Source organism: Sardina pilchardus, chromosome 17 (assembly GCF_963854185.1).
Source record: "Sardina pilchardus chromosome 17, fSarPil1.1, whole genome shotgun sequence".
Lineage (NCBI taxonomy): Eukaryota > Metazoa > Chordata > Actinopteri > Clupeiformes > Clupeidae > Sardina > Sardina pilchardus.
In genome coordinates this window covers 19,997,514-20,021,670 of record NC_085010.1, presented here as the reverse complement: position 1 = coordinate 20,021,670, position 24,157 = coordinate 19,997,514, and the positions used below count along the sequence as shown (strand labels likewise).

General features: G+C 40.7%; 2 protein-coding genes and 1 long non-coding RNA gene across 4 annotated transcripts; 2 read left to right on the top strand and 1 right to left on the bottom strand.

Moving 5' to 3' along the window:
- Nucleotides 1-278: 278 nt before the first annotated feature.
- hcls1 (hematopoietic cell-specific Lyn substrate 1) lies at nucleotides 279-10,296 on the top strand. 2 transcript variants are annotated; one of them, XM_062517693.1, is made up of 17 exons: nucleotides 279-416; nucleotides 1,336-1,419; nucleotides 1,695-1,768; nucleotides 2,789-2,918; nucleotides 4,270-4,380; nucleotides 4,494-4,548; nucleotides 5,555-5,665; nucleotides 6,165-6,275; nucleotides 6,560-6,670; nucleotides 6,877-6,932; nucleotides 7,057-7,126; nucleotides 7,711-7,865; nucleotides 8,342-8,587; nucleotides 8,618-8,671; nucleotides 9,028-9,169; nucleotides 9,463-9,534; nucleotides 9,838-10,296. In XM_062517693.1, the coding sequence occupies exons 2-17, from the start codon at nucleotides 1,336-1,338 to the stop codon at nucleotides 9,969-9,971; spliced, it is 1,716 nt and encodes a 571-aa protein (XP_062373677.1). In that variant the 5' UTR covers nucleotides 279-416; the 3' UTR covers nucleotides 9,972-10,296. The 2 variants fall into 2 exon arrangements, with proteins under 2 accessions (XP_062373677.1, XP_062373676.1); XM_062517692.1 differs by having other exon boundaries at nucleotides 8,342-8,671.
- Nucleotides 10,297-10,307: 11 nt separating this feature from the next.
- Nucleotides 10,308-12,307, bottom strand: llph (LLP homolog, long-term synaptic facilitation factor). The gene is made up of 3 exons (XM_062517694.1): nucleotides 12,225-12,307; nucleotides 11,681-11,900; nucleotides 10,308-10,930 (listed from the first exon to the last, which is right to left on the bottom strand). The coding sequence occupies exons 2-3, from the start codon at nucleotides 11,889-11,891 to the stop codon at nucleotides 10,761-10,763; spliced, it is 381 nt and encodes a 126-aa protein (XP_062373678.1). The 5' UTR covers nucleotides 11,892-11,900; nucleotides 12,225-12,307; the 3' UTR covers nucleotides 10,308-10,760.
- Nucleotides 12,308-21,917: 9,610 nt separating this feature from the next.
- LOC134062305 (uncharacterized) lies at nucleotides 21,918-23,502 on the top strand. Its single transcript, XR_009935428.1, has 3 exons — nucleotides 21,918-22,055; nucleotides 22,664-22,778; nucleotides 23,385-23,502. It is a non-coding gene; the product is annotated as an uncharacterized LOC134062305 (long non-coding RNA).
- Nucleotides 23,503-24,157: the final 655 nt, after the last annotated feature.

The window sequence follows — 24,157 nt, the reverse complement described above, 5'->3', positions numbered from 1 at the left end:
ATTCTACTATTTCAACTCCAAACATTGAGTGGGCATCGGATTTCATTTCTAAATCTAAAAATGCTTAATTTACTAAGCAGTCGTCTTTGGCCATAGCGACTTACAACAAAGAAAATATCATAATAATTGACCAAATATAATGACAATGATGACAAAAGCAAAGTCGTAATAGCAGCAATAACCATTTGCAAAATTGCAAAGTGAACTGATTAGGCCGAGGTAGACGCCTCTTGAGTCATGTATGGCTTCATCCGCTTCAATTAGTGATGATGTCTTCAGAGAAAGGCATGTTACCCAGAACGCGCAGCTCATCACTGAGAACGCGCATCCGCCCCTGAAGTTTGCGCCTCTGTGTCCGAGCAGGTGGAACAGCGCCTGGATTAAAGACCGGACATCAAAACTTAAATCTTAAAAAGGTAATGATCGTCAATGAAGGAATAAACGTTTACGAGGTGATCATATTTGGATGTACATTGATGATCAATATGAGTAAAGATCATCTCAACTTGGCACTTGCAAACTTCAGGAAGTTGCAGGCTACCGTTATCCTGATTCTTGGTATTATTAAGATAATAACGAAAATGCAATATTTGACATGTAAGATATGTGTATTGGAGTATTTACAGTAGGCCTATCTTTCTTTCAGACAGTCTAATGCAAATGGGGCATTGACAGTTCTTGAAAGTTTCAATAAAAATGTTTATTGAGGAAGTAGCCTAACCTGTCAGTATCATGCTAAATTCTTCACGCGAAAGCAAACTAGGTAGACTGTGACACTGACTATGCAAAGTGACTTCGTTGTTGCTAATAATAGTTATTTTCATAAATTGACAGTCATTGTAATTGATGTAATTGATCCACACAGAGAGGCGTGGTGGTGGAATAGCTCACTTATGAGAAGCAAAACAACGAGTGGCATTACATGATATTTTCGTGGTATTCTGTAGCGTGTCGTTTTATAGATGCTTATAGACAAGCCTGTGTGGTATTTTCAAATGCATGCGTGACACTTATAGCACTCTCTATTTCCTTTGTCGACCTGACGACAGCACGAGTGTCAGATGCGGTCTCGTTGTTTCAGTATCCAGAAATAGCTGGCCGCACTTAAGAAAAGGGAAGAGACATTATGGCCATATCATTTCTTGTGTTGTAGGATTTTTACTGGTGCAACCCCTATGGAATTGTTCGCAAAAAGCATGAAGCACATAGCACAAAAAAATTAAGAACCTTGGTCCATCAGTAGGCCTATGTTGTAGGCCTGTGTATGTAATTTACAAGCAAAGTGTGTGTGAGAAACTAAAATGTGACATTGTGTGAGTGTCGATTTGTACACAGATGTGGAAATCAGTGGTGGGGCACAATGTGTCCATGAAGGTGGCATCAGAGGGAGATGACTGGGAGACGGATCCGGATTTTGAGGTAGGCAGAGCAGAAGCGTGTTTGCAATGCACCCTTTTACCTTTTCTCACCCTGTACTGTAGCTCTGTAGAGATGTACTCTTTAGTGAGTGAATACTCACAGCCATAGGCTCACCATTCAGCTCCATATCAAATTTGATGGTGTGTGTGTGTGTGTGTGTGTGTGTGTGTGTGTGTGTGTGTGTGTGTGTGTGTGTGTGTGTGTGTGTGTGTGTGTGTGTGTGTGTGTGTGTGTGTGTGTGTGTGTGTGTGTGTGTGTGTGTGTGTGTGTGTCAGAATGATGTATCTGAGCAGGAGCAGAGATGGGGTGCCAAGACTATAGAAGGCTCTGGTCGGAAAGAACACATCAGGTATACCGATTATAGTTTATCCCAACAACGTAAAGAATGTTTTTTCCATTGTTATGCAGTGTGGTAGACAATACACTCATTTGGGATGACTGGTACAGATGAAGTGTTGAAATGAAACCACTGCAGGGGCAACTTCACAGCAGAGACAGGAAAGGGAAGTTGAAATATCACTCACATCTAGTATTACCAAATATGGAGCACTGAAAGTATCTGTGGCTGTGTCAGGCTTAATGTTGCTGTGTAAGTTCTTTACTCATTTCAGCTGGTAGAGGTGGAATGGCCGGGCACACAACCGCTAAAGGTGTTGACTAATACTGTTGTGATACCATGGAGAACGATTATAAGCTGCTGCTTACAGTATATTTGAGTTTTTTGAATATGTATATGTATAGTAAACGTAAAAGGACTGACCATGGAATGTTCTCATACTGTTGCTGCTTTAAAGATAGATAGATACTGTAGATAGATAGATAGATAGATACTTTATTGATCCCCAAGGGGAAATTCAAGAAAAAGGGTCAATATGGAACATTTCTAAGGTCAAAAGATGGGTTCCAGATTTGAACTGTAGAGCCTTGGTTGCATGTTATATGGACTAGTCTTAGGGCAGGCATAACGTATAACAACAATTATCCATACTTTAGGATTTCGGCATAGGGTTTGAGTTATCAATATATCTTGTGACCATCTGTGAGGTTCCAGATCCAGTCTAACAGCCACAACAACACCGTTTCCACACTATAACTGTACTGATATGCCTCAGACGTGTTTTTACATTACATTACATTACATTTCATTTGGCTGACGCTTACAACAAGCGACTTACAACATGGAAAAAAAACAATTAGGTTTTTAAGAGCATTTCTAACAACAATAAAAAAAAAACCACAATAAGTGCATCAGTGGGTGTAATAAGTGCATAAATGAGTGTAATAAATGCATGAATGAGTGCGATTGTCTGAAGCAGTGCTTTTGCTACGCATGTTTACTCAGTGAATCTCTTGACGTTTGTGTCTGTAGTGTGGCAGAGCTGAGACAGAACGTGTCTCGGGAGCATGAGGTAGTGAAGAAGAAGGAACTGGAACAGGGTCCGAAAGCCTCGTACGGCTATGGAGGCAAATTTGGAGTGGAGAACGACCGCATGGACAAGGTCAGGCTCCCACACTCAACAAAAGATTGCTCTGTCTCTGCGAACGATTAGTTGGTTCCTCTTTCATTTTCGGAGAGAACCTCTAGAGTGGTGAATCAAGAGTTGTTGAAATAAAGTAGAAAACCACAATCTCAAGCGTTTGCTATTAATAAGTCTTCGTCTCAGCAAACTAACACGTTTCAGACCAAGGCCATTATCAGCGTGATGGCTACTAAGGGCCTATAGGGCCGACATGCATTTCTTTGTTGAAGCTAGGTCCGATAATGACTTATGAGGAGCAAACACTTGAGAGTGCGGTTTGTCTAGGGTGAGATAAGGTAAATTGGGACACTTTTTGGTAGATCACAAATAAAACTATTTAAAATGCCAAACAGGGTGAAAGTGAAGACTTTTATCACTTCATATGAGTCTTAGCAACATTTCTGTGCAGAAAATATGCTTCCAAATATAATATTTTTAAAGATATTAACCTTCAAAGACCACAAGACACCATACCTCAGACCAAGAAAGTGTTCAGGTAAAATGGGACACTCGGTCAGGTAAAATGGGACAGTCAGTTTAGAATTGAAAAATGTGCAACAAATTGTAGAATAATGACAATGTTTATTTGTATTTTTTAATCATTTAATGATAGTGTTCAGATGTGTGTGTGTGTGGGTGCGTGTGTGCACAAGCACAAGCGTGCAAGTGTGTGTAAGTGTGTGTGAGTGTATGGGCCTACTTTGAGTGTGAAAAGGCTAATATGCGGCTAATATGCTAACACCTTAACGCTAATGGCAAATGTAATGTAAAAGTGTCCCATTTTAGCTGATTTTTTTGTCCCAATTTGCCTGATGCACACCAAAGTCACTAAAATTCATTTTCCTTAAAAAGTAAAGGACATAGCCCAAAAGTTTTGATATTAATTTAAACCTCTCATGAAATAGCATACATTTCATGAGAATTTTGTATAATATTGTTTTTGTTTCAACTACAATATCCTTATGATCATTAAGACAGAATCGGCTTGCCATGGGGCTTTCCTTGCAATTATTGGGTCCACTGATGTTTTTAATCTTGGCACCTCCCATTTCTGATACTTTAGACCAATCAAAATGATTTTATTTGGTAAAGGACATATGTAGTGACAATATAATGACATGTTTTCTGATTGGCAGCTAATATTTAAAGAGATAAAGGTCTAAAACCAACTTTGTCCCATTTTACCTGATGTCCCAATTTACCTTATCTCACCCTAGTGTATTTTCAAGTACTTTTTTACCTCGCACCCAAAGAAGGACTAATTTATTTTTGGAGGTTAGCGCGCGTGCTCCAATGAGTCAAAAGTTGTTCCAACTGTGTCATTACCCAGGTGGCAGTGGGGCACGGCTATGTGGCAGAGGTGGAGCAGCACTCTTCCCAGACTGACGCAGCACGTGGATTTGGCGGGAAGTTTGGAGTGCAGAAGGAGCGGGTGGATAAGGTGACCCATCTTCTCGTTGTATCTGTTCATCCACCACAGTGTGGCCAGTAAAGACGGGTCATGTTGTCTGGGATATGATTGAAATGTTTATCATCCGTCTCTGTTGTTTTCAGTCAGCCATGGGTTATGACTACAAGGCTGAGGTGAAGGAACATGCGTCACAAAAAGGTATTTTTCATTATCTTTTCATTTAATTTATTGTAGCCTACAGCTATAATAAACATTCATAATGTGCAGCTACTTGTAGCTACCGTACCCATTATGTAGTTATGAGGATTGAGAATTTCCTTGATTGTTTGTTACACTTGGGAAACACCTAAGCGTTTTAGAGAACCAGATGTAACAAACAATCAAGGGACTTCTGCTAGCATTTGATGCACTTAACTTAGTCGCTGACTCAATTTCAAGATGACTTTGGGTGTTGTGTTGTGTTCACAATTTGCAAGTGAAAGCTCTTCACCCATGATATTAGGTCTATTGTCATTGCTATTCCAGTAGAATTCCTCCCCAAGATAAGAATATTGTGACACAGGTGAAGACATGTTTAAGTATGCTGCAAGATGGGCTCATAATGAAAACAAAGATAACTGAAGTGTAGATGAGAAACATGAGTTCACTGCTGATACAAGACCCAGTTTTAGTTGCAAAATGTGGTTTATAGTACTATTTTCATATGGTAATTTATATTGTTATCACCATAAATATAACAACATTATCGTGACCATCCCGGGATGTTACATGTTTAAAGGCCTCCTTTGTTAGTTTTTCACTGTAATATAACAGCTTTGAAGTCATTTTGACTTTAAACTAACTTGGAATAATGGAGAATGACGTGTCCTCCCAGCTGTTCCCTTATACCCTACAGAGGACAAGCCTTGCAACTTTACTCTCTCCTGACCCTGAGAATCAAAAATTGCTTTACAGCAATCTCGCAGTAGCCTACTGTTTGTATGAAATGGTGTAATATTACCTTGTCAGTGGACATGGCTCTTCAGTCATTATACTGTACATGCCGGTTTGTAAACAAATCCACATGTTGGCCTTCTTTGTTCAGGAGGAAAGGGGCAAAGTGCAAACCATGAACCACATCTGTAGGTGTAGCCAAAAACTGTGAAACTGCATTGGATACATTTGACTCTGTTATATTTTTTTTACTTGTTTCTGCTCCACTCAGACTATGCCAAGGGCTTTGGAGGAAAGTATGGTGTTGAGAAAGAGAAGATGGACAGAGCTGCAATGGGTTACGAATATAAAGGAGAGACAGAGAAACACCAGTCCCAGAAAGGTAAACCGCACATTAAACCTCATAGTGTGTGTGCCTTAAACAGCCTGTTTAGAGTTCCCCATGTGAAGTACAGTGGAGGACTGGTTTTTAAATCAGATGGGTTGGTTTGGATTATATGGGTACATGGATTAAACCTAGTCTAGCACTAAAAAGAGAACTTCACTAAACAACAACACTGAAAAAAGCTTTTAGTCTAGGACCAGGCATAGAGCCTTGGTCTAGTCCTGCATCTGCGTCCTATGCGAGTGGAATGTGACAAGAATTGCGTCATCAACGCAATGTGTCCCAACAATTGTCACCACACAGCAATGATGCACAACATTGATGTGCACAAATGTGCAAGGAGGATCTACCACCTCCTTTAATCTATGTACGCTAAACCAACACTTAAGATTTAGTAGATAGGTTATCCCAAGGCAACAATTATGCTCTGAATGAACTGTGTTTTTTAAAACCTTGCCTTACTTCCTTACATTTTTTTGTCGTTTGCTTCTCTTAGATTACTCCAAGGGCTTCGGAGGAAAGTATGGCGTGGAGAAAGAGAAAGTGGACAAAGCTGCTTTGGGTTACGATTACAAAGCAGAGACAGAGAAACACCAGTCTCAGAAAGGTGCGATATAATCTGAAGGCTCTATTTACTTGCTGAAAGGATATGTCTGATCATGCATCATGTCCACCAAGTTCACACATGCCAGCTATGTCAATTTTTGTAACAATTTGAGTTTTGTGAGAAGACACTGATAGACTCCATTTGTTATAAATATAAATATAGAGTGGGCACTTTACCTTTAAATATGGAGACCTTTAATCATCATGAATCAAAAAATATAAAACACAAAAAACAGTGTTTTGTATACAAGTGATTGCTTTCCTTTGCCTTTATATAATGCATAGATTACTCCAAGGGATTTGGTGGCAAGTATGGAGTGGAGAAAGAGAAGGTCGACAAAGCAGCTTTGGGTTACGACTACAAGTCACAGACAGAAATGCACCAGTCTCAGAAAGGTAATGGGGAAAAATCCAAAAGCTATTTGCATTTTCCCCTTTCCTGAAGATTCGACCAAAAAACATATTTTGACTACATGCATAAAACCTTTCAATACTACAGTACAATTATTAATGTAATGATATTAATATATCAATATAATGATATTGATCATATCATATTTTATGATCATCATATGAAAATGCTTAACTCTTATCACACTCAGATTATGCCAAAGGCTTTGGAGGTCGTTACGGTGTGGAAACAGATCGTATGGACAAGGTAGTGCACAACCAGAGTAGCCTGGTGACTGATAAATGTGATAAACCCCATATTTTACACTGGCCTCTTACTGTTGTACGGTTTATAATGCATAATGCATTTCTATGATCAATATTTGCTGCAGAGTGCATCCACTTTCACTGATATGGAATCTCCAACTTCGGCCTACGAGAAGACACAGCCACTGGAGGCCTGTAAGTGCCATATTGCTAAATGCTGCCACCATGTGGAGGAATAGTGCAAAGCTAGTTCTGCCATTTGAAAAGTTTGCTCTGTAGTTGACTGTACCTGATGTGTTCCTAACCAGATATACCAGAAAATATTAAGTAGGTTGACAACCTTTAACAAGGCACAGATGTTACCATTGTAGTCAAAGGAAAAATATCCGCACACAGCCTTACATGCTTCCGGTTTAATGGCAAAGTACAACGTTTCGACCACTGAACTGAAGATGTTACCATTATCATGATTTGGCGGACATTTAGATGATGCGTTCCTCCAAATCTGTTTACGGTTATTGTACACTGGGATTTAACCAAGTCTATGTCAGGTTCTATTAGTTAACAGGATCTGTCCACTGTTTAGCCAGTTAGGGGAGTAGATGTGTTCCCAGTTAGGGGCCAGTATATTAAAACTACTAATAGGGATCTATATTAAGTTCTTTGAGTCTCACGCATCTTGCTAGATTTCTTAAGATATTGTATGTACATTACCCCTATGCTGTCAGCACTCTAGAGAATGAGGCGGTCATTCTAGATTTTCTTCTGATGTTTTCTAGCCACATCCAGTGCTGGAGCAGGGAACCTGAAGGCCCGTTTTGAGAACATGGCGCGTGCGTCGGACGAGGAGAACCGTAAGAAGGCAGAGGAGGAGAGGACCAGGAGACAGGCTAGAGAGAAGAGGGAGCGGGAGGAGGCCATGCGCAGACAACAGGTACAGTATATAACACCTGCAGACATAATCCTGTATGGGACAATCCATCACTATATTGTAGTATCTTGTATATGATGAAGGCACATATATTTTAACAAGATATATACTTTAATATCCCCGATGGGACAATTCACCGAAAACAAAACAGAACAGCCCTCAAGATCATTTTACTAGGGTTATCAAGCAGGCACCTTCCTTCATGTGTTTCATTGAATTAGGCCCACAACACCTCCAGAAGGCTCAACAGTGGTATCTGGCGTCCCAGATTTACTCCCCTCCACACTCTACCTATAAATAACGCCAATGACCCAAACCGGACAACACAAAACCACCAACAAAGCAGCCTCTGTGTGCAAGAAATATGCTTCACTGTCAAGTGTCGATAAATAATCCTTTTAGTCGTGAGGTATACTGTACTGTAAGATGGACTAGATGCTACCTATGACCACTCAATCCCTTATTTTTTTGCCAACCAGGAACAGATGAGTAGGGAAGAGCCAGAGCCAGAGCCAGAGCCAGAGCCAGAGGAACAGAGGCCCCCGTCCCTCCCTCAGGGCAGGAAACCCCCTCAGGTGACCAGGGATCTGCCAGCACCTCCTCAGGTGACCAGAGATATGCCTGCACCCCCTCAGGTGACCAGGGATCTGCCTGCACCCCCACAGGTGACCAGGGATCTGCCTGCACCCCCACAGGTGACCAGGGATCTGCCTGCACCTCCTCAGGTGACCAGGGATCTGCCTGCACCCCCACAGGTGACCAGGGCTTTGCCTGAAACCCCCAGAGATGAGCCTGAACCAGTGGAACAAGTAATGGATCCCAAATATTACTATCTATTTAATACATACTTAATATTATGTTTTAAAAAAAATGTGGCTACAATGGGTGGAACACTATAGTATAACTACTATAGTATAATCAATTGCAATTATTAGTAAATAATAAATATGAGTAAATATGTAACAAGTGGATCACAACATATACATTTGCACACAGACAAATGCAAACCCTGCCCCAATCCCTTCTCTTACACACAATGGCACTTTCCTCATGAGCATCAGTCTCATCAGAAATGAAAATGTGGCAATGTCTCAATCTTCAACAGAATAAGTAGTTCATAAAAAGCAACTTGGGTCTTTCTTTGTGCTCTGACTAAACATGACAGGAAGAGGAGCCGGAGTACGAGGAGCCTCCATGTCTGCCCCCTCGTCCGGTGGACCTGTTAGAGGAGCCAGAACCAGAGCCAGAGCCAGAACCGGAGGAGGATGACGCCGAGTATGAGGATATCGGGGTTCCCCAGGCTCCAGGTCAGCTCTGAACTACATTGAACCACCTGCTTTAGTTTGACATTAGCTTGGCTATTATAGTTTTTGTTTTGCTTTAACCATCTGATTTCACTGTAAGGTCCTACCTTCTAGGTGTCAGTCACCACATCTATGAGATACTGTGCACCAGGAGGGATTTGTACTCTATAGTCCCCCAATATTCACATTTTGATCAGATAGATAGATACTTTATTGATCCCCAAGGGGAAATTCAAGATCAAGTGATTTATAAACCTTAGACAGTACTCATTTGTGACCTTATACCTGTTTTACAGTTGATGACAATGAATATGAAGAACTGCCTACTGCTGGAGCAACAGCCGTTGCCCTTTATGATTATCAAGGCCGTGAGTATTTCCCCAGATATCCATTTGTAGTCCCCATAACAACAATATTGTCAGGCAGGCTAACGATAAGGGCCGGGTTTCCCAGATTCGTTAAGAAGCTTTTAAGTACTAAGAACTTTTTAGGAGCGCTCTAAGACTGTTCTAAAAACGCTCCTAAGAAGTTCTTAGCATTTAAGAGCTTCTTAACGAATCTGGGAAACCCGGCCATTTATAGTATCTGACTTCAGAGGCAGTCAGAAAAGTGAAAGTGGTGTTTCATCAGTGCAAGTCCAAATGATTTAATCTCAATCTCTGCTCCTACAGAGGACGACGACGAGATTTCATTCGATCCAGACGATATCATCACAAACATTGAGATGGTGGATGAATCTTGGTGGAAAGGCACCTGCAATGGCCGCACGGGCCTCTTCCCAGCCTCCTATGTGCAGACACAATGAACTCTACCCTGCCTGCGCCTTCAGGATAACATCAGCATTAAAGATTAATGCTTTTACCTTTCTAGATGCTAGAGTGCAAGAATAGAAGCCAAACTGGGCCATTCATGTTTTACACTGCAGAGGTCAGGTAAATGTTATCGACTGGTGAGGACCAAAACAGTTTTTTTGTGTCAAGATGTTTGTTTTTGCAGTCTACCCAATGTTACATGATCTCTGTACACTTTCAATATATTGGTCCTCAGATGACGATACAACTCAATTTAAAACTTCATGTAAATAAGAATTACACACTGTTTGAAATCCTTACTTTCAACTATGGATAAAATTTCATAAACATACATTTTCAACTGTTTAATGATGCAGACATAATGAATGTTAAAGGTCCAACAAAAAAAGTTTTTTTTAATCACAATCAGTGATAACCACATCAAGTGTTATAATGAGGCTGTGTGTGTACAGTGATCTCATTACAGAAGTGTTACCAACACAATACAGAAATATATATTGAGATAAGTGACTGTCCCAAGGGAACAATATCAAGCAGACAGAGAGTTCTCTTCGATTCAGAGAATAGAATAAAATAGAAAGTTCAGACTTATATTTCTCACATCACAATCAATTCAATCAATGTAAATACTTACAAAATATTTTACATTAAGAGGGCACACAGAGGGAATATCGATGATTCCATCAACTTGAGTTAAGCTGAAAAAAACCATCTCCGTTTCCCAGAGCACTTGCAGAGACTCATTCTCACTGAATCTATGGAACGATAATATAAGACAGTCTCTACCACGCCAACTTCTTCTGCTTCTTGGAGTTTCCTACTTTCTTGGGATTTCGTTTGGCCTTCTGTTTTTTGATTTGTCGTTGACTCATCCATGTTGGGTACTGTCCGTGTTCATTGAGCAGGGTTTTCTTGTTGAGCTTGTCATCCAGGTCCATTTTACCGGCCCCATCTGAAGGTAAATCAGTAATGTGAATGAAAACAAATTACAGAAGAACCTGTCTAGTGATCACCAAATGTTCATATTGACATATTCCATATTCCCTTCGGTCCTTTTAGTTTTTAGTAAAGGCTCTGCTTTAGAAATATATCCCAAACATTTCCAATCAAGTTGAGGTCTAGACTCTGGTGGCCAATTCCTGAACCACATCTCACAGCACTACACATGGATGGGTGCGTTTACATTCACACGCGACGAGAACTCATAGAATTGCTGTGGCCAAAATAAATATCTTCTGGTTAGGTTAATTGGAATTAAGGCTTGTGGAAGGTCATGTAGTCTGATGACTCCATAGGCTACTCTATTCCAGAGAGATGCACACACAGGTCTGAATATAAAATAACCTAGGGATACAACCACCATCCATAGTTCCCACTGCAAGCATCTGGAGGTTAATCAGGTCTAGGATCAGCAACTTTATGTGGCCATCAAATGAAATCAGATGTAGGCTACTCAATGACAAGTATGAGTAGGCCTATCAATTATTTTCACTTCCCTGACGGCACAAGCATTTTCCAGTAGCCTACCACAATGTTTGGAATAATACGGCCCAAATTACAAGGAACTTTATGCAGTAGTTCGACGTTCCTGTCGTTCATATCATCTAGGGAAAATAAAAATGAATGCAACTCTGAATGGAAATAACATGTATGATGTTGCATTCAGTTGAGAACACAGCTATGACAAATATCCGTAACTCACCTCCACCCTCCATGTCCACCTCTCCTGGCTTTGCCTTCAGCTTCTCCGCTGGCACTACCGTAGAGATTTCCGATATGTCTTTCATAGTAATTTCACCCTTGCCTTCGTGGCCCAAGGCCGATTTGAGCCTTGCCAGTTCTTTAGGTGCGTTCTTCTTTCTCTTTTCCGCACGCATTTTTCTCTTCCATTTGCTCCGTAAACTCTTCGCCATTGCTGGAAGCTATAAGCATGACCACCAAGAGATGTAATTTAGATAACTGATAACTGAATTTCAATGACAACCAGCATTAGGTTTCAGAGACATAGAATAACTACATTGTCAAGTGGGCTAATATTATGTAATTTCAGAGCTAGTTGGCAAAAGCTCACCCACGACATTATCGATATAGCTAACATCACTTGCTTATGTGGCTAACGGAGTTAGCATAACAACATACTGTATCACAAACGACTCACAAACAGCCAAACGTTACTTGAGTCAAGTGAAGTCCATAACAAGTCTATTGCACACTGACATACGAATATTAATTTGCAGAAAACTCACTGGTTGTAGTGAAACAGATCTTGGAATTCAATGCGCTTCGCCCAGAGCCCGTCTGTACGCTTTCCACGTGTTGTTAAATTACGACAGCCGTAAATGGCGTCGGACTATGTCATATGTGATTCCGCAACAGGGTCAGCAGATGGCGACAAATCACCCCAAATAGCACCCAGACTACTAGACTACTAGAGTGTAGCCTTTGATCTGATCTGCACTTACAGTATATCCTCTTCTGTCAACAACTGTGTAACACTGTCATTGAGCATGATAAAGTCTTCGTAGCCAGGTGAAAAGGCTCTAAATCAGAGAGTAGCTTATGATCGTGATATATTTCCTAATATAAGTAATATCAAAGATCCGCTTTACATGTAGGGCCTAACCCTCTCATCAGGGAATATATTGGTTATAGCTTGTAAAACCATGCAGCAGTTCAGATCCCACTTTATTAATATATGCTCCCCATGAGTTTATCAAGTTCTTTCATTTTGGTTGGTATCTGAGCCATTCTCGATTTTCTTTGCCCAACAAGCCTATGGAGATTCTCTTCAATTGCCTTTTGTGTGTACTACTACTTGGGCTCCCTCTTGTGACCAGTTACGCACATGTGCCACCTGATACATCATACTCTCTACCCGCCATCCGTCCGACATGTTGTCCTATAAAACCAATGGTTGAGTAAGCTGTGCATGTTCTCCTCACATAGCCTACATTGTATGATCATCTTTGCCCACGTCTTCCCTCTCTCCTCACCATCCTTCTCTTCTTACTGCTGCATGACCCCAAAAGCACACACTGCCCAGACACAAAATGGCCACTCAGATCCCACAGGGTGTTCTACATGTTATAGCAGCACACAGACTAATGTGTGTGTTCATGTGTGTGCACATGTGAAGTCCTTACTGCTTCACTCACCTCTCCAGCTGGGTCTGATGGAGGAATGGTGGAGGAATCTCAACCGACTGCAGTAAAGGACATAGAGGTACAGTATGCACTTACTAGTGTACACAGACAGACACTGCTGTCTTTTGCTCTCTCACTCTCTCTTTATAGAGCTCTCATACTCTATTCATACTCTCTCTCTCTCTCTCTCTCTCTCTCTCTCTTTATGACAGCCCTGTAGCACCGCATTATGTAATAACACCGCATTATGTAATAATGTAATAAATGTGCACGCCATTATGTAATAATTGCCGCATTCTGTAATAATCTGCCGCATTATGTAATAAACTTCTTGAACGCAATATGTAATACATTTTGCTGCATTATGTAATAAGTTATTACATATTGCGGTTGTTACTACATAATGCGGGTGTTGCGTTTTTTTTTTTTTTTGCCAAATGTAACAATTGGTGCATTATGTAATAACCAACCGAAATTGAGATTTTCATTGAATAAAAACATCTTAATAATGTGTATTTTACTCAAAATTAATGCTTACAAATAAGTATTAATTTAACGATGCAATTAAGTATTTAAGCAACTAAATGAAAAACAATTCAGCTGCAACATACAGCCTAACACACTGATCACACAATGGAACTGCAGAATAATAAAGTTAATTTTACCAATGTTCTTTACCTACAGTAAAACAGGCCATGACTCACATTTCACACACATATAGCCAAACTATCAGTATATAGAGGGAACTGCCTATCAGAATTCCATTTGATTTATGCTGTTCAGGCACTTAGCCTACTTGATATTGCTCCTCCTGCAAGGTACTGATTGGGACTCATGGTGTCTATTACTGGCTAGGCAAGGCCTGCTAGTGTATGGCAATGTTTAAACATAAGTTATTAGGGCCCGAGCACCGAGGTGCGGCCGCTGAAGCGGCTGCACCGTAGGTGCAAGGCCTCATTGTTTTTGCTCAGATTAAATTTCTTCCGGGCCACGTTTTGCCTTTTTTTCACCAACTTGGCATGCTCTGAAACTCTTGAAATTTGGTAGCTATGTGTGGAATTGGTAACACTACTAAGTGACAGAGCTCTGGCCTAGGATGTGGCTCAGGGACTCAATAGCGCCACCTAACGTGTTGTCTGTTGTGGTTGACACATACATTCACGATGTATGGCCCAGATTTGGTGGACATGTGTGTTCTATTAAATTCAATTTTACATTTAAACTTTATAGTGAATCTTTGAAGAAGAATTTGAGTAATGATTATGATTTTTGCACATCACATATTTTGAAACACTTCTCCTAGACGGTTTATCGAAATCATGTCATATAAGATCTAAAATGATCTTGAGGGGTTTCTCAAGAGGAATTGCGACCAGATTTTTGAATTTTCGAAGTATATTGAAATGGCGAAATTTTGAATTATGGCGTCTTATTAAGAAACAGGAAGTTGGTGTTATAGGCAGAAAAAAAGGTTTTAAATTGGATGTAACCTGGCAGCTACATGTGGAATTGCTTCTGCTAATCAGAGACAGAGCTCTGGCCTAAGGTGTGGCTTCGGGACTCTATAGCGCCACCTAGCAGCACGTTATCTGTTGTGGTTGACACAAACATTCACAAAAATGAACCAAATTTGGTGGACTTGTGTGTTATTGCTATCGCTAATCAGAGACAGAGCTTTAGCCTAGGGTGTGGCTTAGGGACTCCATAGCGCCACCTAGCAGCATGTTATCTGTTGTGGTTGACACATACATTCACAAAAATGAGCCAAATTTGGTGGGCACATGTGTTATTGCTATTGCTAGTCAGAGACAGAGCTCTAGCCTAGGGTGTGGCTTAGGGACTCTATAATGCCACCTAGCGTGTCGTCTGTTGTGGTTGACACATACATTCACAAAATTAGCCAAATTTGGTGGGCTTGTGTGCTATTGCTATTGCTATTCAAAGAGCTTTGGCCTAGGGTGTGGCTTAGGGACTCTATAGCGACACCTAGTGTGATGTCTGTTGTGGTTGACACATACAGTACATTCACGAAAATTAATGAAATGTGGTGGGCTTGTGTGTTATTGCTACCGCTAGTCAAAGACAGAGCTCTGGCCTAGGGTGTGGTTTAGGGACTCTTTTGCGCCACCTAGCGCATTGTCTGTTGTGGTTGACACATACATTCACAAAAATTAACCAAATTTGGTGGGCTTGTGTGTTATTGCTAGTCAGAGACAGAGCTCTGGCCTAGGGTGTGGCTTAAGGACTTTAAAGTGCCACCTAGCGCATTGTCTATTGTGGTTGACACAAACATTCACAAAATTAACCAAATTTGGTGGGCTTGTGTGTTATTGCTGCCGCTAGTCAAAGACAGAACTCCGGCCTCGGGTGTGGCTTAGGGACTCTATAGCGCCACCTAGCGCATTGTCTGTTGTGGTTGACACGTACATTCACGAAAATGAACCAAATTTGGTGGGCATGTGTTTTGCTATAGCTATTCAGAGACAGAGCTCTAGCCGAGGGTGTGGCTTAGGGACTCTATAGCGCCACCTAGTGTGTTACCTGTTGTGGTTGACATATACATTCACGAAAATGAATCAAATTTGGTGAGCTTGTGTGTCATTACTGCCGCTAGTCAGAAACAGAGCTCTGGCCTAGGGTGTGGCTTAGGGACTCTATAGCGCCACCTAGCGCATTTTCTGTTGTGTTTGATACATTTACGAAAATGAGCCACAATTGGTGGGCATGTGTGTTATTGCTACAGCTAGCCAGCGATAGAGCTCTGGCCTAGGGTGTGGCTTAGGGACTCTATAGCGCCACCTAGCACATTGCATAACATATTATGGTTGACACATTAATTCACGACAATTAGGTAGGCTTGTGTGTTATTACTGCAGTTAGGCTTAGTTCACACTGGCAGTCGAAATCCGATGTCTTGCATATCCGATCAGAATCTGATCTTTCTGACTGACTGCTCTCATGGCCTGGCGCACACGCTGAATCAATCAATTAATCACTTCCATCACTCCTGAAATCCTATTCAAGTGGTTCGACTGTTCAGATTGAGTCATATTAGTAAGTGATATTGAAACCACCTTCATATGTGGTGCGAATCAGCATTATAAAAATCGCATTTCATGCGGTTTTGTGTAGCTCAGACTACCCAAAATTCAAGCTAGCTACAATCCATATAAGCAAAAAATCGGATTTCAACTGCCAGTGTGAACTAAGCCTTAGTCAGAGACAGAGCTCTGGCCTAGGGTGTGGCTTAGGGACTCTATAACGCCACCTAGCCTGTTGTCACATACATTGATGAAAATTAACCAAATTTGGTGGGCAAGTGTGTTGCGAATGCACATGCCCACCAACAAGTACGTATTGCTTTTATAGATTCCGAAATGTCCTGGCCCGCCATCGCTTCTTGCGGCTATATCTATTATTATTCATTTTGTTCTGTTGTACTGAGATACTGTGTCCTCAATGAACTTGAAAAGAAAACCTTTTATGTTAATATGTGTTAGCTTAGCTTATGGTTGGCTATGTCAACACCAGCTAACTTAGCCAATAATATAATAATATCTGACAACAGAAAAGAGAATGCATAGCACACCCATCTTGCCTACAGAATTGCTGTCATTCATCATCCAGTTGACAATAAATTGGTTAACTATCAGAAGCATTTACCTCCAAACTTGAACTCATGACTAATACAGTATGACTGACTAATGACTAATATGATTGAAAAGAACCCCTTGTGCGTTTAAATGAGCACAACCAAAGTTAAAAGGTGGATTGTTACAATGTAAGCTGAGCAATAGTTGACATACTGTCCTCTTACTTAGCATTTTTGAGTAAAATACACATTATCATGCTGTTTTTAATCAATGAAAATGTCAATTTTGGTTGGTTACTACATAATGCACCAATTGTTACATTTGGCAAAAAAAAACGCAACACCCGCATTATGTAGTAACAACCGCAATATGTAATAACTTATTACATAATCCAGCAAAATGTATTACATATTGCGTTCAAAAAGTTTATTACATAATGCGGCAGATATTACAAAATGCGGCAATTATTACATGATGGCGTGCACATTTATTACATTATTACATAATGCGGTGTTATTACATAATGCGGTGCTACAAGCCCTATATACAATACACACACACACACACACACACACACACACACACACACACACACACACACACACACACACACACACACATACACGTGTGTTTAGGGCTATCATCTCCACATAGGCCTTCTCTCACAGGGTCAGTAGTACTGCTCGTCATAACTCACCACATGGGATCAATGTGGCCACTGCATAGAACAGCAATCCTCTGTGATCACTGAATTTTGACCCGTTTCTACTAAACCCCACGAAGAGATAAGGAACAAAAGAATAGATCAATACATTGAGAGAAAGGGAAAGAGAAGGCATGTTTGCTATCTTTGAACTCTGAACAACTGAGACAACAGGAAGGAGTTGAACTTAAAAAATACTGTATGTATTAGCCTACATTCATAACACTTGAAAGTAAGCAATGTGGTTTTTTCCCCTTTATTATCATAGGATAGTGAAGAGGAAGACAGGAAACAAGTGGGAGAGAGAGATGGGATGGGGATCGGGACATGACTGCAGGCCGAACTCGAACCTGGGTCCTCCAGGGCACTCAGACCTGTACATGATACGAGCGCTGTAGCCTGCTGCACCACAGTGCCCCCATTAAGCATGTTTAATTTAAAAAGAGACTAATCGTAAGCTATTCTCAAGAGAGAGAGGTAAATCCCTCAAAATCACCTTTGAGACAACACTAGTCAGTATAATAGCATAATAGAGTTTTGGTGTAAAATGAAGCAATAGGCCCGAAAGGCAATTTTAGATTTTAAAAGCATTTTATTTTTCTGCAGGGTGTTCCATCCCAGACCACAGAGCTCTAGCTAGTGCATGTAGCACCATCAGTCAATATTTAGTATTAAAAAGGTTGTATAGACCTGAAACAAAAGAAATGCATAAGAATGTATTAATGGCAACACCATGTAGTATATCACCTCACTTGTAATGTCTTTTACATGGACACACATTTGACAACACAAAAGCGAACACAACAAATTACATGTTTGCATAGCTTTACAGCTTTTTAAGGAAATGAATCCAGCAGACTCAGTTAAAAGCCGTTGCCGGTTACATTTTTGAAAGTCCTGATTTTTACCCTGCCGCGTAAGACCCCTGTAGAGGATCCCCACTGATTCTCTGTTTTGGCTGACTGTCTGATAAATGTCACTTTTGCTTCTGTTTCTTTGCCTGTAGCTGTTTCCATGCAGAAACCACAAACAGGAACATGGATCCAAAATAGGTTTTGTTTTCACATACATTATATGACAGATATCACGTATATCATTCACATAAAATCCTAACATGTGACTAGTTGCATTATCGTTCACCCCAGACTGCAAAATAATTTTAATTAAAAAGCCTTTATTTATTGGGTATACAAGCAACAATGACTTGATAGTAGGATGGAGGGTAGCACCCCAAAGAATTTAGTGTCTAGCCTGGCTAGCACCACTACTTCTCAATGAGACGTGGTCTGGGAACCAAACATTTTCTCGTAAATGAAAAAATGCCCAGGTCCGTTCATTGGGTGTAACGGATGTCTATCAAATGCGTCTGTGCATAGCTCATCATCGTCTTGCTTTCCCCCCTGTTCTGTGATTGGTCCCCTATCTGAGGGAAAAGTTAGGGCGGTAGTTTCCAGGCTGCCTTAGCAGCGTAAATCAAATTGTGTGGGAGGCAGCATTGGAACACCCAGGCTATAGTTTGGAATAGGATCACAGGGTACATTTAATAAAGTAGATAGAACATTCAATCTATTGGACAGATTGGACCTTGCTGGCATCCCTTACAAAAGTGAACTATTTACGGCAGATTTGCAGGAAACTTGTGGATGATTTATGCTGGGAAACACATTTCACCAGAGTTCATCAGAAAATATTGCCAGAAGTTCGACAGCTGACCGCTAGAGGCAAACTTCCAGCAAAGTTCTGGCAACAATGAGTTTGCCAGAACTTTCGCCAGTGATTTGCCACCACACTTAGCCAATAATGGCAAACTTCCAGGGAACTTCTGGTGATGAACCCAATTTGCATATTGCTGCAAACTTGCTGCAACCTTGCCAAAAGTTAACTGCAACTGTTTACCAGGCAGCCCAAAGGAAACCCAATTTGCATGTGAAAATTAATTGAACTGTTTGCCAGAAACCTGAAATTTCTGTAAGGGATCTGTCACAGAGGGGGCTTATGCCTGGGTATATCTTAGAAAGCTTCTGCTTTCACTTTTATTTTTTAACAGAACAGAACAGAACACACCATGCTGGTTGAATAATCTAGACCTGGGTAAGTTTCAACTAATGACATTTTTGCCCCTACTTCTGTCATTTTTACACAACTTTAAGAAAATTAAACCAGCAGACTACCTTGGGTTAGTCTTGGTTACATTTGAAACAAATGCCCTTTACAATATGATTTGATATAGCCTATAATGGCACACAACAAATGGACACCGGTCTGATTCAGGATGAGGTTGGTTTCTTTATGTTAATGGGGTAGCCTATTTAGCCTATTTATTTATCATGCATTGAAAGAAAACCAGCACATTTGTATTTAAAAACAGTTTAATATAATAAATGAGACCATGTCAGCAATAGCAGAACAATATTTTAGGGGGTCCATATATATGTTTTATACTATGACAAATGTGAGTCACCCTGACTTTTAAGGAGCATGACTGAACGACCAGCCTTCATGACAGGGACGCTGGATGTCATTAAAAGGAAATTCCGGAATTTAACAACGTATCTTTTTATGGAAGTTCAAACTTTTGTTTGATAGAAAAATTAACAATGAAATGGCTTTATAAATGAAATGGCTAATGGCAAAAGAAGAGGCAAGCTAGCATGTAAAAAAAAGTATTGATACCACTTGACACTGCTCAAAATACAACTATACTTCTGTGATATTGTGGTGAGGCGCTAAAACGTCTGAACTTGTTACCCTAAGTTGTTTCAACTCTGGATTTTCCCTCAAGAATTGGAGGTGGTGATGAAATGTCTTATTGCATCATATTAATACTGCACAGCAGTGCAAGAGTTCTGTATGGTTATGAGATTTGGCAGACACTTTTGTCCAAAGTGACAAAATGTTTTTACAAAACAGTGAGACATTAAGGAGAATAATACATTGTATACAACAGCAATATTAAACAATGCTGCCTTTTTCATTATCATTTAAGCTCATTATTAAACACACACACACACACACACACACACACACACACACACACACACACACATTATCATATACATATGCAACTGACAAATCGGTATTATTTTACAAATGTAAGACTGTACGTTTTTACATTCCTTAAATAAAACATCTGTCACATAACATTTCTGAGAATGGTATACAGTACGTGACATCTGTCACATATTGTTGTTGACCTGTAGCCTATGTTCCTGATTGTGGGTTGTGGAGGCTACATGCAAAATCCATATGTTATATTTGTAAGACAGTCAGTCAGAACAGAGAAGCAGTGGGAACCCTCAACTGGGGTTTTGTGCAGCAGAGTAAAAATGCAAAAGATTCAAGATTGATTAACTGCAATTAATGTCTTACTTATGAGCTTTTTTATATTAACCTAAATGTGAAATCCTGTAAATATTACATGGAAAAAATATTGTATCCCTCCTAGACCAGGAATACTGGTGCCTTATACATGTTTTGGCAATGTAATATTCCAATTAGCATATTTTCAATCTGATAGCATAGAATAGAATAGAATCTATACTTTTTTGATCCCGTGAGGGAAATTCAGTTCTCTGCATTTAACCCAATTTAACCGAATTAGTGAACACACAGCACACAGTGAACACACAGTGAGGTGAATCACACAACCCAGAGCAGTGAGCTGCCTGCCCAACCAGCGGCGCTCGGGGAGCAGTGAGGGGTTAGGTGCCTTGCTCAAGGGCACTTCAGCCGTGGTGGACTGGTCGGGGATCGAACCGGCAACCCTCTGGTTACAAGCCCGATGCGCTAACCAGTACACCACGGCTGCCCCTAGTACAATTATACTTAGGCTATTACAAGTACAAATAAATGTTAAAGCAATTGGTTACAAGCACGTTTATGCATTACAAACATTTATTCTTTTAAAGTAATTCTTTTTCTCATATTACTACTTTTTCATATGGTTTTGTCTTTTGGTGAGTTCTGTGGTTCATAAAATCTCATATTTGGCTAAGATCCTTTAGAAGCTTTCTCAACTGTCTCTGGTAAAACTGATTGGACCGACAATGAAAAAGTTAAAAATACCCAGATTTGCCCAATACAGACAGTTTAAGAATTGCATAATGAAATATACTGGAGTAAAGTGAATGTTTGTATATAATGTTATGCTTTTGTCATAACATGCAAAATAACACTTTGATGACAAAGAGAAGTGTCCATGTGAATTGGCTCTTTACTTTGATGGCAAAGAAAAGTACATTGTGTCCATGAAAAAGATATAGAAATTATGAATTGATTTTGAGATACATTAAACAAATTATTTCACAAATGCACATCTAAGTAAGGCTTTCCATGTCTTAGACGCTTTTGAAACACACGAGACAAGGGAAGATGGGTGCTGTCAACACAAGGTTGAGGAAAGGGAGAGGAAGCAAAAGAAGCTATGGAGTTCAACGCAGTCAAAACCGACAGAGAATACCTTCGACTGAGGCATCAACTTATACTAACACTGATAAAACATCACATGGCTATACGCCGTTTGATGACAATGCCAAGGGGAGCCTCAGGAGGCAGAAGAGCAGCAGTAAAAAGCACCTGTTTCCAAGCCCAGCAGTCTTCAGCCAGATTGATGCCCACGCCATCAGAGCCGGAGAGGAGGTGACTATCATGTCATTGTTATTTTTATATCCGATAAGAAAACATAAACTGGTGTCCAGGGCCAGAGGTCCAAAGTGCACATCTTCCCAAGCCTCTAGAAGCTGTCACTATACCTGGCTCAGGGCAGAAATGACATTGGGGAGAGCACACCGATCGTAGCCTACGTTTCAAACAAAGATTTATTAAAATAAATGTTAAAGTTATCAGTCCATGTCTAAGTCAAATCATGAGTGTGGTGCACGTCAGTGTAATAGTAGAGGTGCGGGAAGAGGTGAAAAGGGGCTGCAGCCAGCCCCCCAATGTCCAGCTAGCCCCCCAATGTCCGAAGGCAAGAGAGCAGCAAGAGAGAGGCTGAGCCACCGCGGAGGAACTGCTTTTATTATTCCTCCAATCAGCAGCCCAGTAAGCGTCAGGCTAACCCCAAAACAGCTCCCCTTGCATGCAGACCCAGCATGGACAAGCCGGGCGTGACAAAGCCAAGCCTGGAGTAGCTTTTTAGTAGTCTTTTTTGGCTAACGGATATCACTAATGGAAATGACAATGGTGTATATTTGTGCGTCTGTGTACAGTAAGTGTCAGAGATTATATCATATTGTTGTCTATTGCAGCTGAGGAGGAAGAGGATCTTCTCTGTGAAGGCCATCACTCAAGCTATTACTGTGGGAGCAGTGACTGACCTACAAAAGTTAAGGGCTATCTGGATCTGGCTGTGCCACAACATTGGTCAGTCTAATCATCATTCTATTCCATATTCCTGACATCGCAATACCCATACCCAAGCCAATTTCTTCATAGGCATTTCTAATAATATTAATAGTTAACATTACACTGGCTTACCATCATCACCATACTAAATAAGACCCGATAAAAACTTGCCATAGCTTCATTGATATTGTGAGTCTCCAAAATGGTAAGCTTGTTTAGTAGGCTTTTATCAGGATGAAATCATATAGACCAATATGTGGTCAAGATTCATGACTAGATAAGTGCTTGGTGTCAAGGAAAAGATATGCTATTTGCAAAAGGCTGGACATTGCAATAATGCAAAAGAGATAATGAGTGTCTTTAAATACCCAATATGAGTTTATATTAGTGTCCCATGCTATGAAACGAGAGATAAACACTTACATTTTCAAAATGATCAGAATGTATGTGGACGGAACAGTTAATTAATTAAAATGTAGATGCATCTAGCATACCATTCCATAACATTTTGTACTAATGTGTAACTGTTGTTGTGTAGCCGTAGTCGTTGTCATTGAGAGAACATCTCTGTAACTGTATAATTATTTAGATGACACAAGGGTGTGCTTGGGTGTCTCTCTGTAGAGTATGACGTAAGCGGATACTTCGGGAAGACTGAGAAGATAACCTCAATTGAGCAGGTCATCGAGACTCGCCGAGGCGTCTGCTGTGGCTACGCCAGGTTGTGCGAGCAGATGTGCAGGTACCTTGACCTCTCAACCTCTCACTTTTGACCCTAGTCAATGGACAATCGATATGTAGTGCTATTCTGGGGACTAGTTTTCCTCTCTTGTGTGCTTCTGCAGTGAGGTTGGGATCGAGTGCCGGGAGGTGAGTGGTCACAGCAAAGGTGGGAGCTACCGGCCTGGTCTTCACGCCGAACCCACCAAGTCCAACCACGCTTGGAATGCAGTGCGTCTCCAGGGGAACTGGTACCTGCTGGACTCATGCTGGGGGGCAGGGACCGTCGACATGACCAAAAGAATCTTCAATAAATGGTGAGACAGGCTCGCTTGCAGTTTATCTTATAGGCAAGGTAGTGTAATTCATTGCTGTAATGGAAAAGGTCACTGAAATGTGTTGAAAGTAAAGCAAAGGTTAAGGCTAATAATAAAAATTCATCTTCAGTAAAATATTTTTAATGTCCTTTCCAGCTACAATGAGTTTTACTTCCTGACGGACCCAGATATGTTCATAAGTAACCACTTCCCAGATGAGATGGAGTGGCAACTTCTCAAAGAGCCTCTCTCATTGGAGGAGTTCCGGATGAGGGTCCAAAAATACTCACGATTTTTCCAGCTGGGACTGACACTTCACCATCCCACACACTTCCTGCTAGTTACAGGTTGGCTTTCCAT

Bases quoted from the DNA above. Each gene is read 5' to 3' on its own strand.
- hcls1 (XM_062517692.1), top strand. From the start codon at position 1,336: ATGTGGAAATCAGTGGTGGGGCACAATGTGTCCATGAAGGTGGCATCA. The intron at 1,769-2,788 runs GTATACCGATTA...TTGTGTCTGTAG, and splicing joins GGTCGGAAAGAACACATCAG to TGTGGCAGAGCTGAGACAGA. The intron at 5,666-6,164 runs GTAAACCGCACA...TGCTTCTCTTAG, and splicing joins GAAACACCAGTCCCAGAAAG to ATTACTCCAAGGGCTTCGGA.
- llph (XM_062517694.1), bottom strand. From the start codon at position 11,891: ATGGCGAAGAGTTTACGGAGCAAATGGAAGAGAAAAATGCGTGCGGAA. The intron at 10,931-11,680 runs GTGAGTTACGGA...ATTTACCTTCAG, and splicing joins GGTGGACATGGAGGGTGGAG to ATGGGGCCGGTAAAATGGAC.